At 39.0% G+C, this 18473-nt stretch overlaps 1 protein-coding gene across 4 annotated transcripts in view; it reads right to left on the bottom strand.

Annotated features, from left to right (window-relative positions):
* Positions 1-18473, bottom strand: part of ARL15 (ARF like GTPase 15) — a 231079-nt gene that overhangs the window by 148997 nt on the left and 63609 nt on the right. For all 4 annotated transcript variants that reach the window (XM_075527025.1, XM_075527028.1, XM_075527029.1 and 1 more), the window contains one exon: positions 768-912. In XM_075527025.1, coding sequence (XP_075383140.1) covers positions 768-912 — 145 coding nt within the window. The remainder of the gene's footprint in view (positions 1-767; positions 913-18473) is intronic.

Here is an 18473-nt window from a genome sequence, read left to right on the forward strand (position 1 = left end):
TGGTTTTTCTGGTGCTGTTTTGTTTTTTGTTTGTTGGGGGCGGGGGTAGTCAAAATACTCTTTTCAGTATTAATTAGGCATTCGGGTTAATCTATATCAGCATTCATATTCAAATGTTTTGGACTTAAGATACCTTTTAGTTGTGATTGTTGTGTCTGTTTTTATGTATCTTCTCAATGCCACTAAAACTTTTTGTAAATTGATTCTCTGATCTCAATCTGCCATTACTACATAAACAAGTCTCTTTGCTGATCTAAAAAGCAAGGATTATCATCAGAAATAAACATTTCCATTACATTTATTCTTTTGGTTGCTAGCATATACCTCAAAGCAGTACTGACCAAGTATAAGAAGAAATAAATCCTAACAAGTTTCAGAGCATCACTGTCCCATTCTATTTTATAGCACATTATCCTCTTTTCTGTCCATATAACAAGACTGCTTAAAAACCAAAAGTAAAAAGAGAAGAAACCTTTTAATGTGTGTCTACACTACACTGCTACTGTATGTTTCCAATGGTTCTACTTCATTACACCACAATGTATGGTTTGACTTTCAACACATTCCAAATTACATGGTTTCATGGATATTCCCCAATGTATGGCCAAACACTGAAAGAGTAAGTAGTGGTAGCTTCAAAGCAATCCGTTAGGTACTTTCAAAAGCAAGATGACTAAGCTGAAGTTCTCTACCACCTTTGCTATATGCTTCAAAAGTTACCTTTGGGCAATGTTACAGCACACCATGGAATAAAGGCAGCATCCTACCTGTGGTAGACACTATATTCTCCGGGCTTTCACTGCAAAGCTGTGACAGAAGACTTGTCTTGCCAGAACCAGTGAGGCCTATGCAAACCAAGTCATATTCAGGTCGGGGTGGTGGTGGTCCCTTGCAGCAAAGTGCTCTAAAACACTGCCAGGGTAGGGAAAAACAAAGAAAACAAAAACAAAAGGAAGAAGTTACTTTTTTTTGCAAATGTTTATTCAACAAGGTTCTAAAAATCAAGTTTATAAATTTAAAAGCATTGGAGAGAAGCAAATTATTATTCCAACTTACTATTTTGACAAAATCAGCAATTAATAGACTGAGACCACCTCAACTAAAATCTAGAAGAGCTTTGTAAGAAAACATAAATATACCTGTTAACTTTTCACCTAAGCCTCATGCAGCTAGACCGAGGAAAGTGACATCCATTCCCTGAATAGCACGAATAGTGCACAAACAGCAAGACAGGCACATGCCCTGCTCAACTCTGCAGTTGGGTATGCATGAGTTTGCTTCCTGTGCTAACTTCATGCATACCTGGTGTGAACATCAGAGCAGCTCCTGAGCAGCTGCTGGCCAGGCTCACCCTCTTGTCACAGGAAAGAGTCAGAGTACTTCGCTCCACTGATGTCCTTCCTGGGCTTGCTTTGACGTGTTTTACCTTACGATATCAGCTGTTAAAGAGTACAGGTTGTAAAGAAATAAATTTTGCTGTATATAGCTCTGGTCATAAATATGCAGATCTCTCACTTTCCCTGGAGAAGTATAAATTAATCACAATATAAAGAATAAAAATCTCTTACACAAAGCCTACTTTAGACTTCTGCTCACGTCTCTTAAACAGCATTGCCAAAGTAAGCCAAGCTTATCCAAAAGGTCCTTTATGCCCTTAGTAAGGTTCATCAGACCTTTCTTTATATGTAATATGGAAAATTTTTATGTAAAAATCTACAAACATATCATTCTGGGAAAGCCAGGAAGTTTACATTTAAGGTATGGGGTACAATTACCCACTGATGTCCAAGACAGATCTCCACCACCCCAATATATATGAATACCATTTCCCCCAATATCTGCCACCTTCATATCAGCGGAATACATCTGCTATAACAAGGAAGGGAAAACATGTTTGCGCAATGACTCCTCTCTCACACATTCTGTCTTTACGTAGTCCCAGCTCTTTTTTTCCATCTTAACCACAAGCCAGTCACTGCATTGGGTAAAGAAATCCAGTCTTTATAACCTTAACCTAGTTTGAGTACACGACTACCCAGGATCCCTCATTGAGGGCTACTGGAGGAGCAGAGAAATCGAACGGACGTCCGCAAGGCACTGTTGCAAATAGTGGGGTCTGGCCCGTGAGCAAGTCATCCAAAGAGAACGTGATTATAAAAAGACAGCTCACTGAATGCAGAGCTTCTATTGGATTCTTTCCATATAGATGGTAAGTTATTATACATGCTGCCGAAACAGTCTTCATTGGTTTAAAGAAGCAAAAGATAAGTTCAGGGAAAGTTACGGAATTCCTTCAACACCTCTTAAAAATGTGAAAGGAAATATTTTAGGAGCAAAAACATTGACAGCAAGAGTTAAACTGAACAAAGGCAAAAGATTTTAAAAATAAAAGCTTTGCCTCTATTAAAATTTAACTCAAAAAAAATTTTTTTTCAAGGAGGTTTGCCCTTATATGTGTGTCCATAGCCAAATGGAGTAAACGTGCCTTCTAGCTTTATTCACTGATGTCAGCTTATACTTACCTCACAGATTCTACAAATCCACAGCAAATATTCTACTCTGGTACTTAAGTGAGAAAGGCCAATTGAGTTCACTGCACAACATAAGCTCCTTCAAACAGTTTCCACTTAATGGCTATCAGGCTGAAGGCCACATAAAATTCTTCGAAGCTTGCCAGACCTCCTGAGGCTGTGTGTCAGGCCCTTTGCAGCCAGTCTTTAAAAAGGATTAAATTTGTCCCCATCAGCACGGTATTTTTGTGACAACATCTTGATGTCATATTGAAAAACATAAAGGAATAGACGAGCTGATGAAACTCTGTGCTTCCCTCTGTCCAGACACTGTGCCAGTGCAACCAGATACATGCAACCAGATACATGCAACCAGACACATGCAACCAGACTCTCATGGCAACACGACGCTCATGGCCCTGATGATATTTAATAACCTGCAGTTCTGTCAAAGATAATTATTGCTCTTTGTAGAACACGTATCGTCATGGTTTTAGCCTCAATCAGCAACCAAGCACCACACAGCCGCTCACTCACCCTCCCCCCCGGTGGGATGGTGGAGAGAATTGAAAGAGCGAAAGTAAGAAAACTCGTGGGTTGAGATAAGAACAGTTTAATAATTTATGATGAAGATGATGATGATGATGATGACGATGATGATGATGATGATGATAATAATAATAATAATAATAATAATAATAATAATAATAATAATAATAATAATAAATGAAAAGGAAACTAACGGGGGGGACACGATGATACAAAACGCAAGGAAAAAAACCCACGTGATGCAACCACTCACCACCCGCTGACCGATGCCCAGCCCATCCCCGAGCAGCGATTGCTGCCACCCAGCCAACTCCCCCCAGTTTCTATACTGAGCATGACGCCATATGGTATGGAATAGCCCTCTGGCCAGTTTGGATCAGCTGGTCCTGGCTGTGCCCCCTCCCAGCTTCTTGTGCACCCGGCAGAGCATGGGAAGCTGAAAAGTCCCTGACCAGTGTAAGCACTACTTAGCAACAACTAAACCATCAGTGTGCTATCAACATTATTCTCATATTAAATCCAAAACACAGCACTATAGCAGCTACGAGGAAGAAAATTAACTCTATCCCAGCTGAAACCAGGACGCATATGGAAGCTCTGTGCGTGACAGAGGGGCTCTGCAGGCTGGTTCTGTGAAGTTCAGCATCTCTTTAGTGCAGATTCCTTAAGTCTACCTTAGTCTGGACAATCTTTACATGCTGTTGATTAAATGTATGATCAAAAATCCAGGTCAAATTGCATGCCCAAAGCAGCATACATAGACCGGCTGCCCACTCACTCATACTTCACCAGTAAGCAGTTAGGTATGAAAGTTCCTGAGATACAGTAGACACAGAACCCCAGAAGACAGGGAATGGCTCCCTCCAGACCACTCTCGTATTTTATTTTATATGATTCCCCTATCTTTGTTATGTTCATGGCTTTGTCCTTCTGCAAGGCTAATTTCCTTCAGTAGATATTTTTGTTTGGTGGGAATGAAAACAGACTTTAAATATTCTAGCTTCAAAAGCTGCTGAAATTTAAGCTGCTGTGTATAGCACTTACTACTGGCTGACATGAGAAACTCTACAGCACATTTTAGGGGATACTTGTAATAATGTATTTAAATTTTATAAACTCATTTCGCAATCCTCCTTACTCAAGCTCAATGAACATCTCTTCCATTGGAAATATCACTATTCAAACAGTCTGATCACTGCCTTCCTGTTCTCTCAGCAGTTTAAAGTTACTTGGCCCCTAACAAAGTCAGGGCTATTTAAGCATCCATTACAGAGAATAAACCTCTATTGTCACAACTTTGGCAGCTGCATCTAGTAGCTGCACAGGATCTGTGGAGAGTAGAAAATTCAGAGGTCATTGACCACGCAAATAACATTGCATCCTATATTCAGCTTTTGATTGTGGACAGGAAATGCATCCTGAAATATTTTATAAAGCATGGACTAGAGCTACACCATTATTTAAGATGTCGTCACATATTACAGTGCAGTCTGAAATGCACAGAACTGCAAGAAATATGCATTAGTAACTAAAGAAGCCATTCCTGAAATCCAAACCACCAATATATCAAAAACATTGAGAGAGTTGTTCAATTCACAACTAGCGCTCGGTCCTTTCCAAAACCGGCATACTTTCCAATCCATTTGGACAACCCAAAGGGCACAAGAGAAATTTGAATTAACAGTCTGACTGGTCTTGAAACACTTGTCAGATATGGACCTGGAAGTCTCTTTCATTGATTCCCAAACCTGATTTGCTCGATGAGTGACTGTCCAATAAAAGGCTGCCTTTTAGGTTTTTAAAACAAACTCTGAACCCAAATGAGGCCACTCAGAGGGGGTGTTGGGAGAGGACAGAACGAAAACATTTGACTTCCACAAATATAAGGTCAAGCAGAGCGAGCTGGCATAGTCACTGAAATATTGTTTGGGGCATGGTCATGCATTTCAGCCCCACTACTAGCAACAAAAGAGGAACAACGATTTTTGGAGCCCTTTCATCCTATCAGGGTAAGACTTTACTTACTTTAAAGGGAGAGACATGTCAAACAAAGTGTCAAGTTTTCATGATTTTTGAGAACATCACACTCGAAACTCTTTCTAGCCATTGAATGGGGAGAAGAAGCAGGCAAAGAGAGGCAGGCAGGGAGAGTCGGGAGTTAATTTATCTTATTTTTTTTTAAATGAATAAGCAGATTTTAAAGTACTGAAAATAAAACAATACAGTATCTTGAAAAAATGTATGCATTTAACCAGTTTTGGAAAAAAGCATGTGTTTATCCAGGAAACTAGGAGTAATTAGGTGCTGCAGTCTGCAGAAAACTGTGCAATATTGAGCACCGATGTTATTTTCATTTTACTTGTATGTGTGCACGCATGCTGCATGTGCATATATAATCATATGCAAGAGCTAAGGGAAGAAGTTAGCCAGTCCTACACCTGCTCAGGGATTTCTGTCCCAACAAGATGATTCCAGTTTTAGGTGGATCAGTATTTGAGCTGACAATCCTAGACAGCGTCCCTTTAAAGCCCTATGGAAATTTCTTCTGGGAAATGCATTAAATATTGTGTCTATAGCAGGGGTGGCCCAACACTTCTGATATACGTGCCACTCAGAGATCACAGATTGAAGCTCTGCGCAGCAAACATCCCTGAATTACTACTCTGTCCAACACATTATACTGCCTCTGGCCATTGAGTCTGTCTTTGCCTACTCATTGTACTTCTCGTTTCACTCTCCTTTTGGGGGTGAAATACTCCATTATTTCTGCTTTGTTCTGGACCCATCTCTTGTCTGTTTCTTTTGTTGCCAGTATTTAATAGGGACAAACAGAAGCAAGGGATTTCATGCTTAGTTGATTGAACACACACACACTCATGCAAAAATAGCCTAAGTTAGTGCAACATTAATGCTAACAAACCAAGCATTCAGAGCTCTTGAAATCCAGAATTAAGGCTGAAAGCTCAACCAGTAACTCTGCTCCCCTCCCCCTCTTGCTTATACTTATAGATATGGTCTCCCTTTACATTTCATTTTTCAATTAAGGTATCTTTGAATAAACAAACTTCTAGTACCCAGCACACACTTATAGCCAGAGGACTGGTTAATCATCTGAAGCTGTTGATGAAAACTCAAGAAGATTATTTTAAAAAGTCAAATTTACACACAGCAGGCTCCATAGCTCTGATGTTGTATGAGATCACACAAGTGCAAAGAAACCTCAAACCTTGAAGAGATGATGTGAAAGGTGGCTGAAGAAGTTCAGTTATAATACTAAGGACAGGAAACAACTGGGGACAGCAGTGGAATAAATGAATGCAAATAATAAAATACTCAAGGCACCTGAATGAAATTACACACAGCTAGGAGAGAGGGCAAAAAGGGGATAGATAGATAAACTAAATTTTAACTGTATGAATACCTTAACGTTAAATTAGTACAATAGAATCTATGCATTTGACTGTGTGAGCTAAAGCTGCAGACTCTTCAGTTTCCATTCTGCTGCACAGGTGGTTTTACCACTACAAAAAAAGGGAGGAAGAGGAAAAAGATACCAATTTTAAGACACAGAAACAGTGACACTGCTTTCATGTTTTCAAAACATCAGATTCATGAGGTTCATCTTCATCTATATGACACCAGTAAAGAGGACAAAACCTAACAGATTGCTGTTCATTTTGTGGCTACCAACAGAGATGAATGAATACTCACATAGCCACTGCTATCCTGAAGTGATGTTGAGGACAGATGAAAATACTAAAATCATGACCAGTCACGTTCTTTGACAGCCCACAAGCTCATTAAACAGTGACCGCTATAGTCAAGCTCCTCCGTCCCAATACAGACTAACGATCCAAACTCCAATAGAGGGGCCCCAGCTCAAGGCCTGCTAACCTACTACACCACTCCTCCCACAAGACGAAGTAATCCTCTTGTTTAACCTGGTTAGTCTTCACGAGTGCATGGTCAGCCCACTGGTTGAACCCAAAAGCACTTTTCCTCCACATGCGCCTACATGACTTCAATTTTATATCAGCCTGTGCTGCAGGAAGACAGACAAGTATATGGCATTAAAGACAGGATAATATAAAATGGGACAGAGGAAAACAAATTCTCAATTAAGTGAGGCAGTTTTACAGAGCAAACAGAGTCCTGGTGATGTCCTACCTTACAGAAATGTGACAGGACACTAAAATAGCAACATATTGTTTGGAGCAGGAATCTCAAATTCTCCCTTCAGACCACTAAGAAAAGAAATACATTTGGATTCATTGGTTGCAATTATACACAAACCCCTGTCAAAGACTCCTCAGTATTTCAGAGGAGCCACGCTTCTGGAGTCTCAAAACAAGCAATCACACCTCAAATGACTTTCAACATCCCTATGTAGTCACCAGCTGAACAACATATAAGACACAGGCTCAAGTATCAGAACCAGACAAATGACACAGCTGTATTCATTCTTCGCCATATTTGACAACTCCGCTACCAGCAGACAAGGCTTGGAGGAAATAGGTCAAGAAGAAAGAACTGGCTGACTTCTAACAAACCAGATATGACACTGCTGTTCAGAGCATATCGCTTCAAAAGACTTCACGGTCACGATGCATTCTTGCTTTGAGTGACTATAATACAATCACAGTGGGTTGAATCCTGTCCAAAATCCAGAACAACTTTTGGATTTCTCAAGAAAATAAAGTCTTCGCTATCTTAAGGATAAAATAAAGCTTTCAACTCAGTTTTTGATGGCCAAGCTGCTGGCTGCCACACTGCACAAGGATGAAGGTCAGTATCTTTGTTTGTACAGGAACTGGGCAGAAGGCAGGAGACCATTTGTTTTATCTGGTATCAGAGGGACTGCTCTGGGGTGAAGGCTTCACCAAGAAGTTCAGGGCTTTAGGAACCACAAAAATTTGATAAATGCAGCCAAAAACATAACTTCCGTGGAAGAAGCTGTAAGACAACAGAAGTCCTTTCCCTACTATCAGCCAAAACAAATCACAAAACCCCATGTCCAAAATGGAAAATGAGCCCCTCTGACCTTAATCTCTTGCACACTCCCTATAAATGAAAGAAGAGCAAAACCAAATTATGACTCTCCACTCCATTCACACTGTGCTTGAAGAAAGCATGAAGAAAAACAGTATCAAATTCTGGATGTACTCAGATATTCAGTGCAGTAGTATGGTTTAAAAGCCTACATAAAATAAAATAGCACACAGCTATGATAAACCAATGCTGAGTCAGCAAAACAGTTAAACATGCACAGGTGCTACTCTGAACAGAAGACAATCAATCACTTCACTGCAGTGTCAAATCAAGCTCCAAGGGGGTTGTCGGACACTTCTAGGTTTCATCAAGTGTAGAATTATTGCTCAAGTTGTTTCCTGACAGTTTGCTTTCCATTTGTTTTGCTGCACAAGAGTAACTCATCTCTTTCAATCCATCAGTCCATTCACATTTAACAGCAAGAAACAAAGGCAACAAAAAAGATGAATGAAAGCCTTTGCAAACAGTTTGTTTCACAACCTAAGGAAACACAACCATACTAAAAAAGCCTGAAGAATCATTGAAAATACCAGCAAAAAAGGCAGTAGCAGCACCACCGAAATGTGCAGAAGTTAAGCATGTGGCACCTCCTGTCACTTCTAATTTCTACTAAGGATGAAAGATATTTTTTTTTTTTTTTAATATCCCCCCCAAAAAAACCCAAACCAAACCAAAAACAAAACAAAACCAAAACGTTAGAGCTTTCAGACTTGCTAAAAGTCATCCCTTCACAATTTCTGAGCCAAATCATAAGAAGCTTTTTCATGATTCATGTGTGTTACAAGGTGGGTTACAGAACACTTTTCTTCAGCATAGCATGAACAATTACTTGTATTCTATAAGCTCACGTGGGTTCACAAAACCAGAAAGAAGCATATAGACCACTTCGTGTTCCTTGATTTTTCTAATTAAAGCTGACTACGTCACCTAAATGCAACAGCACACTTCGTTTCTTTCTTCTCCCTGAAAACTGTTTGGTACACAAGACCCTGGACATCCATATTTGATATTCATGGCACACAGTATTACTTCTGTAATAATATGAAAAAGAAGATTTATGGAAACAGAACAGTGATATATCCACATCCCATGCCCAAATGGGACAAAGAACCTCGAAAAAACAAAATTAGAGATATACTTCAGGTGCAAATAGAAATCCCGATGTACACTAGATGAAGAGGAAGGTAAATGAAGACTTGCATTGTACTCCATACATTAAAAAAGAAAATAAAAAGAAAAGCTACTGCTGCTGTCCTACTCTGAAATTACTAGGCAAATTCAAAGTACACTAGGAGAGTAAAACCCATCACCAAGTGTGAAGTGAGATTTCTGCAAGTTACAATAGGATTTATGTAGCAAAAAGGGTCTCAAAAAATTCTGTTAAAATAAGCACAAATTCATGTGAAACATAGTTGGGAAAAGCACAAGGAATGGCCAAGTACGACAAACAAGAGAAGTGTGCCCTCATGCACTGATAGCCAGAAGATCTCAAGGGTGATTCAGGTGACACCAGTGAATACATCCCTGAGAAAAGTAACAAGATCTGAATTCCTCCACCCACTGTATCAGTAACATTACAGAAATAGACAAACTCCAGGGAATTTTTTCCACCCAGCTTCAGCCAACGCTTTCAGAGTTGTTGGGGATCATTATCATAACTAATCAGCTCCTGGGCTGTGTGTGCGTCTCTGAGTATGAAAAAGCAAGCGAACTTAGAGAAACTCCGAGTGTGCTTTGAGGAAAAAAGAAGAAATATCTACTGTTTACTTAAGACAATGTTTCCTCTGAGATTAAGCCCCAGGATACATCTTGTTCTTTTTTATGAAAGATTTCAAAACTAACATTTACCATCAAATCTGAGAGAAAAGAGGAGAAATCTCTAAGGACAGCAGACCAGGCTATTTTCTATAAAGTCCAGTCTTACTGAACATGTTCATAGCTGAGGCAGAATAGTAAGTACAAAGAGATAGTGGGTATCAGTCAAAGCAAGAAAATCTGTACAAAAAAACAAACAGGAGAGAAGGACCCACTGACAAAGGAAAAACCTAAAAGAGTTTTAGAATTATTTTGCAAAATACCATAGAGCAAAATGAAACAAAATTATGATAGTGTGATGGAACATTAAAAAGGAAAGTACAGTTTCAACTGTCACTTTTAAACCTACCTACCTGCTCAGGGGTCCCAGCTAATAATTCTCTCTTTTCTCATACAGTGCAAGAAGCACACCATAGCAAATTTAGGCATTACCCAACCAAGAAGTTAGCAAACCAATGAATGTTTGGTTGCTCCAAAATTATCAGGAGGGAAGGGAAAGAAGAAACCAGTAGAGACTGATGCAAAAAAAGTTACTAAAATAGAAACAGTCTATGCAGTTAACATTTAAATATAAGGGTGAAAAGCATTACTAGTCTACATGCAGTTTAACAAGAAGTAATGGGAGGATTTAGATAACAGGAGGAGGTGGACAGAAGAACAAGGGTAGCTGGATTTTGCAGGCAGCACAAGTCTTCTGGCCAAAGAATTCTTCTCCTTGGAACACTGAAGACTAGACTGCCTTCCAACACTAGAAAATGGAGTAAGAATTACACTGGCATGGGCGGACATGCAAATGGGAGATCTAACGGGTGTGCTCTGTTATCAGTTCATGGCGTTATCCATCTCCAGCACTGAATTTGAAGCATTATATAGTTGCAGGGCACCTCTTATTCATTAGGCTCCCTAGGAACGATTTCGCTCTTAAGTGCCCTTTTCATTTTACTTTCCCAGTATGCTGTATTTGCAAAAATAAGAACCTCTAAGAGGATATCTATTTTGACCAAAAGACCTAGGTAATATGAAATATGTAGTAACATATACAGGAACCTCTCTTCCCCCCTTATACAGCATAAGATTTTTACTTGGCTAGCACAGCATATTACTACTGTGGGAGGAAACAGAAGACTGACCCACACAAAAAATTAATCCAAAATATACAATTGGAGGAAGGCATACGAATCTCAAGTACCATTAAAAATTCTTCAAATTTTAATCAGTGAAAGCGTCTTTGAATGTAAAACAGTTTTTGCCTCAATCAAACTTCTAGTGAGTTAGGTTTGAGAAACTTCAGCCATTGAAAACGTCTCATGCTCCAACAGGCATTTTGCATTTCTCCTCTCTCCAGTTGCAAGTGTGGCTTTTTTTTTCTGGCTATATATCTAGATCTACCACTGAGTTTCTCAGCTGTCACCAATCTGTTTGCTGATGAAGACTCTATTGGCTATTTTGTTCATCTAAGCACTGTCAAATTTGTCACTGCTGAGCACACATGGATCAAGGACTACACAGCCTTTAAACTGTCTCGAAGGGAAACGCAACAGGTGCTCTGCTTGTAGTGTCTGAATGTTTGGGAAACACAACTCAGTTTGAGATGGGGATTCTCAGGTGACAGGGAAGGGAACAGATCATACACAGCAATGGGTCAACTACAGATATAAGCTGTTTTCATATACTTGCACTGTTAAAAAAAGCAAGCCAGCAAAAACAAACAAACAAAATAAAATACAAAACCCCACACAATCACCATACTAATCTGTTCAAACAAGAATTTTTTTAATAAATATTGACCAATACCTATTCACCTACTTGGGGGGCGGGGGGGGGGGGGGGGGGGGGGGGAGGTAAAGAATATTTTGTAGATAAATTCTGGACACACTTAGAGGTTAAGCTGCCTTTCAAAAGCCACAGTTGAATTTTAACTTTTTTGGGGAAAATGGGGGCTGGCAAGAACCAGCTTTATTTTTTGTGAAAACACAGATTATTGTGGCCTTGCTCACAAAACGGCCTGCCATACGGCTATGCCTACTCCCAGCTACGTCAGCATGCCCTCCCTGCAGTGCAGACTGCCCAAACCAGCAAGTTTCTCCTGGGTGAAACTACAACCACTTTTTATCAGATAAGGGGCATGAAATACTTCAAACCACAGGAAGGTATCACTATGCCAGATTTTTTTTTTTTTTTTTTTTTGTGGGAAAGATCAGCTTTTGGTCTCAGAGCTGCTGAAAACCTTTTGAGGGGGTTCAAATTTTTCTCCTTTGGGTAGGTGCAGCATCCAGGCAGCTCTAGCAAACACACGCTTTTAAAGGGAGTAAAAGCCCTCAGCCTGAAACCTTCCTGTGCCACTCCTTTCCCAACGCTACCGCTTTCACTGACAGTGTGCTGGGCGTCTGTTTTTCCAGATAATTATTACACAATAGTTCCATTAAAATGCTCTTAAGTTAAAAAAGCAACAGGTTGTTACTTAAGAATATACCTTATGTTGATGGAATACGATCATAAATCCAAGCACAAATAAACTCAACATGCTGTTCAGATAACTGAGCACAGCTCTGGGGTGCTCAGTCCCTCATCTGCTCTACTGCACAGCTGTGAGAGATTTCATACTTGTTCTAAGGAGGCTGCAGACACCTCAGTAAGAACGGACTCACTGCTTCTTTCTGGAACAAAAATTTTACCATTTATTCTAGATCAGCATAAATCTTGCCAAGCTGGGAAACTCCTCCTTTTGCTGGCTAGAGAGAAAATTTCACTGAGGACCAGGGAGAATTGCCATAATTATGAGAGCCTATCAGAGAAACATAAGCAATCTGGAGCTGGTGGCATAATTCAGAGTGAGACAATGAATAAAAACAGGCTTAAGAAATGGAAGAGAGCTGTCTTTTAGAGACTAAGACATACGATTAGTTGTAAAAGCAGACCACTGGCTTTAACGCAACCTTTTTGTTTAAAGTATTTTTAATTTTTTGCATTCACTTCCCTAAGAACTGACAGATTATTAAAGAATTTTAATAAAGAACCGGAAGCTAGGATTTTGTAATATAAAGGTATGATAAGGAAACAACTTTTAGAGTGAAACTTCAGTAACTGCCAATTACCTACGTATCATTAGATCAGTATTTTTGAAGCACAAGGGATGTACAGAGTATGAGAAGAGATGCACCCAGTTCTTCTCATGCCACAGAGATTTTTCACTGAAGAGGAAGCATTCACAGCTCACAAGTATTTCTCCAAAGCAATTTATAATAATGAAAAGATACAATAAGGCACAGGATATATCATACCATTTTACACAAGGATTAAAGAGTGCAGCACTTTGATTAAGTTATCGGGTAACAGAATTACGAAGTGTAGGACTTAAGAGGAAACTAACTGCACTAAAACGTGTCAAATAAAGATCACAGTAACTGAATAAGCACTGGAAGTATTTTACTTTCTGAAGTAATAACACTATAGTCCTCTTTATTTGAAGAAATGTGTAAATGATCACATTTCCTCATCCTTGCAAGAAATTCTTAAGCTCATGTTATCAAGTTTATTGCTACGAAAGCATACAATCGCAAATTATGCCTTAAAGAGATCAATGCTTAATCGGGAAGAAATGGCAATCTATAAAAGCAAGGGAAGAGAGACATTTGAAGAAAAAGAGTATTTCAGAACAAATGTCTTATCATAAACATTCATGAAATTAAGAGACATTAAACCTTGGTTTCCTAGGGGGCTGCGCAAGATCCTTATTCATACCTAGCTGGAATCATGCACATAGATAAACGTTCACTTGGTAGGTTTGCAGAGCGGAGACAAGAACAAGGTGCTGGTGTACTACTATCAATCAAAACACTACCTCTGCAGAGCAGTAGAAAGCAAAAACTCTGCCCCAAACGCGACAGCTCAGCAGAGTAAGACTTGGTAGTGGGGCATCAGCTCTATATACAACCTCCTTGGACTTGCACAGATAAGCAGGAAGTAGAAGGGACCTTCTGGACAGATACTGAACCTAAGGAATTAAAAAATAGGAGATCCTCCAAGACTCCAGTCAATTCCAGCTCTGCAGGTCGAGAGCAGAAGGATTAGAATTTGAAGTAGTTACTGCAGAAGAATGTTTTCTAGGCATTTTTCATACAAGCAGTTTATAAAGCCTATATAAATGAGAAAAACGTGTGATTTGCAGTTCTCTGGCAAGAGGCAAAATTTCTGGTGCCCAATGTAAAGTATGAGCCCCTATGTCTCCTGCAACAGAGGAGCTGAAGCACCTGCAAACCGTGTCAGGCCACTATCCTCAACTGATGAATGCCAAGGAAATCAAGCTAAAAAATGTGGAGCAACATATAAAAAAGTGTAAGCCTGAGCATTCCTCAAGCCTCATCCAGTTAGGCAGAACGCTGAAGCAGAAATTCTCCTGCCACTATTAACTTCACTGCTCAAATCTGAAAATTTGTTAGCAGCTACTGTTTTCCTATTGAATTTTCCAAGTTCCTTACCACAAGAAACTAAAAAACCTCAGATCTTTTAACCAATTAATTGCACTCTCTAAACCTGGAGATATTTTGATGGAAAAGAACAGAATACACAGGCAGACAGTTCCAAGATGAAGCAAAACATAAGAAATTCTAGCGAGCATATGCCGTCTCAAGTTCACAAATCTAAATGCATTTTCCCAAAAACACTGAAAGGCCTTTGATTATTATGAGGCAAACTGTGACTTCCAAATCTAATGTGCCATTGCCTAAATTTTTAAACTGACAAACTAGCAGCGAGTTGGGTTATTTTTTAACTTTTTCTTAGAAACAAGCCAGCAAATTTTATTAAACCTATTTTTAAATGTAGCTAGCCTCACAAAGTTGAGGATAATGTCAGCTTGAACAGTAAAATTCAGCCAAAGAGCTGAAAAAAGGACCTAAGAATACTAGCAGGAAGGGGAAAAACTATGTTGTTATTAATGTAGTACTTCTAGTGAAATACCACTGAAGTCCAATGTGATCCAAACCACAGTGCAATGTGTGTAAAGCAGCAAAGACTGTAAGTTCCATACACTGAAGAGAAGTAACAATTATATGGCTTTTTTTTATTATTTTGTTCAGACGTGGAATTTGGTTTGGGGACCGATTCAACCCATACGTAGTTCAAAAGAAAAAGAGTCCTCCAGCATAGAAACATGGTCTGAAAAATGACTGGATGCGAATCTCAGTGCTAGTTTTCTTCTTAAAGGCAACAAAAAACATGAGAACATGATTGCAATGCCCGTCTAGCACAAGGAAACTAGAATAATTTGAAGTAGTTTATTGTAAGAGGGCACAACTGAGCTTAGAAGTCTCATATTTGACTCTTGTCCAGAACCAAGAACCAAAATGAACTATTAAGCTGTAGTCTAAATGTTTGAAGATTTTTCAGCTGGGGACATTATGCAGCCTTAAATGGTAAAAACAGTTAAGTCCTATCCCAATAAAAATCCTAGGAAAAAGAATCTTCTACAAATAAGATGAAGATAAAGTTCCAACAGACCATAAATTGATTTGGCAATGTTCACATTAGAAAAATCACACTGACAGCAATAAGCACAGTGTTGAATAGTATGAAACCAGGTAAATATTTTTGCACTAAGCATACATATGAAGTCCATTGTAAAAACATTAAAACCTACTTGGACTTCCAGGCACACGGAAGCATTTTAATGACAAATGTATCATGATTCTTCTTCCTGCCATCTACTGCTTTTCTCTTCTGCTAAGCCTTACATTCCAGCCTAATAGCAACATATTTTCTACTCCAATCAACCATACTATTCAGTGGTATTTCCTAGAAAAATTTTTCTTGTGTGTCAGATAAACACAGAAGAAAATCCTTCAGGGACAGCTTGATATACCACAGATTCCAGTTGAAATAATACTGAAGCAAGAAATTAAGAATTTCCTTAGTGAACCTACCAGCATAGAAAATGGGGTAAAAGTATAGACATTTTAGCAAAATTTAACTGTATCAAGAATGTGACTTGGACTTCACTCCATAATTTTAAAGCTATGCGGATTCAGAAGGATCAGAAAAGTCATGCTGTGTGAAAGATCAACTGCAGTAAAAGCAAACTGAAAAGGTCTACGCAAGCAGCATTAAGGTATTGCACCATTACACGATCATGCGTGTTTCATTTGGAAAAGAAAAGCAGCTCATATGTGGAATTTTAGAACAGCAAAGTCCTTTTCATAATTTTCTGGTTAAAAATAATTTGGTGGTACCTGACTAGACAAAAAGAGTGACAAAAAAAAGGTTACCTTGCAGGTGTCACACAGAACCTCATTAAGGGTAAACAAAAACATATTCTTTCCCGGAAGAACTGCTGAACTTCTATCAACAATTAAACACTTCCTTAAATCAAACAGCACATAACAAAGAACTGTGTGAATTTGCAGTGCAACTCCTCTATCAGTGTTCTCATACAATTCTGTGCTGCCCACATTTTCAGGAATTAGACCTGCAAGTTTCCCCATTTTTACACATGTTCAAAGAATTTAACATTATTAGACTGTCATAAATGACTTAAGATTTTTGGCAGGCCATCTGCTGTAATAGCTTTGAATTTCCCTTAAGTGCTTAACTGTGGATGACTTATTTTAACAAGAATTAACACTACCTTGTGGCTCAGACGAAATCTAAACTCTTAACTCCTTTGCATCACTAACATGCCAAGTAAAGGACAATGCTACATATGTGGTATTTGCTTAAAGTAAATTAAGATGCATGATGTGGTACATATATTGGACATTCTTTTGATCTTAACTTGAAACTATTAATCCTTCTGAAGCAGAGTAAGACCATGTCCATATGCTTGGTCTGTGTACTTTGTATCTCTGGTCAGCTGAGTAGAACTCCAGAAAATTTTAAAAGAAATACTTTGCCAGTTACAGTAGGGTCAAAAAACAAGCAAGATTGCTAACACTTACCAACTATACTTGAAAAGTCATGCCAGTCCTATTCTGCATTCCAAATTTCTGCAATATTTATTAGTTTTAGTGTAAGAACCATCATGAGTAGAAGACTGATTGGCTTGTAACATTTCCTGTGTTGGTTGCACTCTAGATCTACTTACTTACTGTAGTACATAGAAGAATTTAATCAATCTTCCAAGAAAGAATCTCAGCAACTAGAGCTATTTCAGTGGCTTATTAGCTACTTACTAAAAACAGACTTCATCACTGACACCTTAGGACAGTGAAAACAAAAACCAGATTGCATGGATTTGTTTTTAAAGAATTTGATGTCATCGTTTTTGCCATTATAAATTGATACTGAAAACGAATAATGGCAAAGAAAGCATACATCCTATATTTTCTTGATGCCTCCATTACCCATGCATAGGAAAAAATACTGCTCTAACACTGCAGAATCCTCCTGTGCCAATACAGAAAACAGATGAGAAGATTTAAAAAACGAGTAAGCAAAATCTTCTATTTTCTGTTCTGTCACAGGGAGCAATCTCAGTCTACGCTTTTCAAACCATGTTTTCCCCTCAAAAAATACTGACATAATGATCCTGCAGCTTTCAACCACTCTACACTGTTTATCACGTGGCAGAAATGTCAGCCATACCCTTTAGCATTTTGTACTTACTGGCTTGGGTATTTTCCACGTCGTGAGCAAATAGGCACACAACTTGGCCCATTCTCCACACATGGAGCTTGGGACTTGGCGGCAGGGTGGAAAGTTTCACTCAGAAACCTGAGCAATTAAAAGTTTTAGAGACATTCAACATCATGATGGTGAAGTCTCCTGTAGTATTTCAGTGGCTTTTCACACATCATCTAGCAATTATACTTTTCTCTTTACCAGCTGAGCCAATATTCAAATGATTTCTTATTACAGAATTTTTAGTTCGTAAGTCCTCATACTTCATAAGGAAGAGATTTTAAAACACTACAGCAAGTTCCAATTGTTTTTTCTGTACTTTTATATAGCCTAATAACACAGGAAATTGTGCTTAATTCACTTCAGTCAATGCTTCCATCCAAACACCCAGAGAGAAGTATTTCAATACTAAAAAGCTGCTATTGCCCTGTTGTGCTTATCCTACAGTCACATCACGCCATGTTAAGTTGTACTGCATGGTAAAGGCCAAGTTTTCTTTTTCAGTACCAATACACGCTACATGTACATGGGGCCCATCAAAACCCACGTATGAAGAAGAAGAGAACCTTACCTATGGTGTAGCCTCATTCCTTCAGCGAGGTTTGCTTGTTTGTTGTTTGGAGGGGAAATATCTTTTTTTTTCTTTTGCAATTGCCAATTTTAGACACTAGTAGGCTACGGCTTCCAAATCAGACTACTGAAAGGACTGCCACACCCTGAAAAGCAGAGGAGGGATTTGGTTTGTTTTTTTAATTGGGAACTATTTGTAGTACTCCTGGATGCTTACATAGTAACAGTAGCTAAAAACTCTTGCCATCTTTGGCTGCCCAGGAGACTGCACCCCTTCTCCAGGAATGTGGATTCAAGCATAGCTATCCATGTATTCATCACCCCTAGGCTGAGTATCACCAAGCGCTACACCCCAGGGATGAGGCG

Source organism: Mycteria americana, chromosome Z (assembly GCF_035582795.1).
Source record: "Mycteria americana isolate JAX WOST 10 ecotype Jacksonville Zoo and Gardens chromosome Z, USCA_MyAme_1.0, whole genome shotgun sequence".
NCBI lineage: Eukaryota > Metazoa > Chordata > Aves > Ciconiiformes > Ciconiidae > Mycteria > Mycteria americana.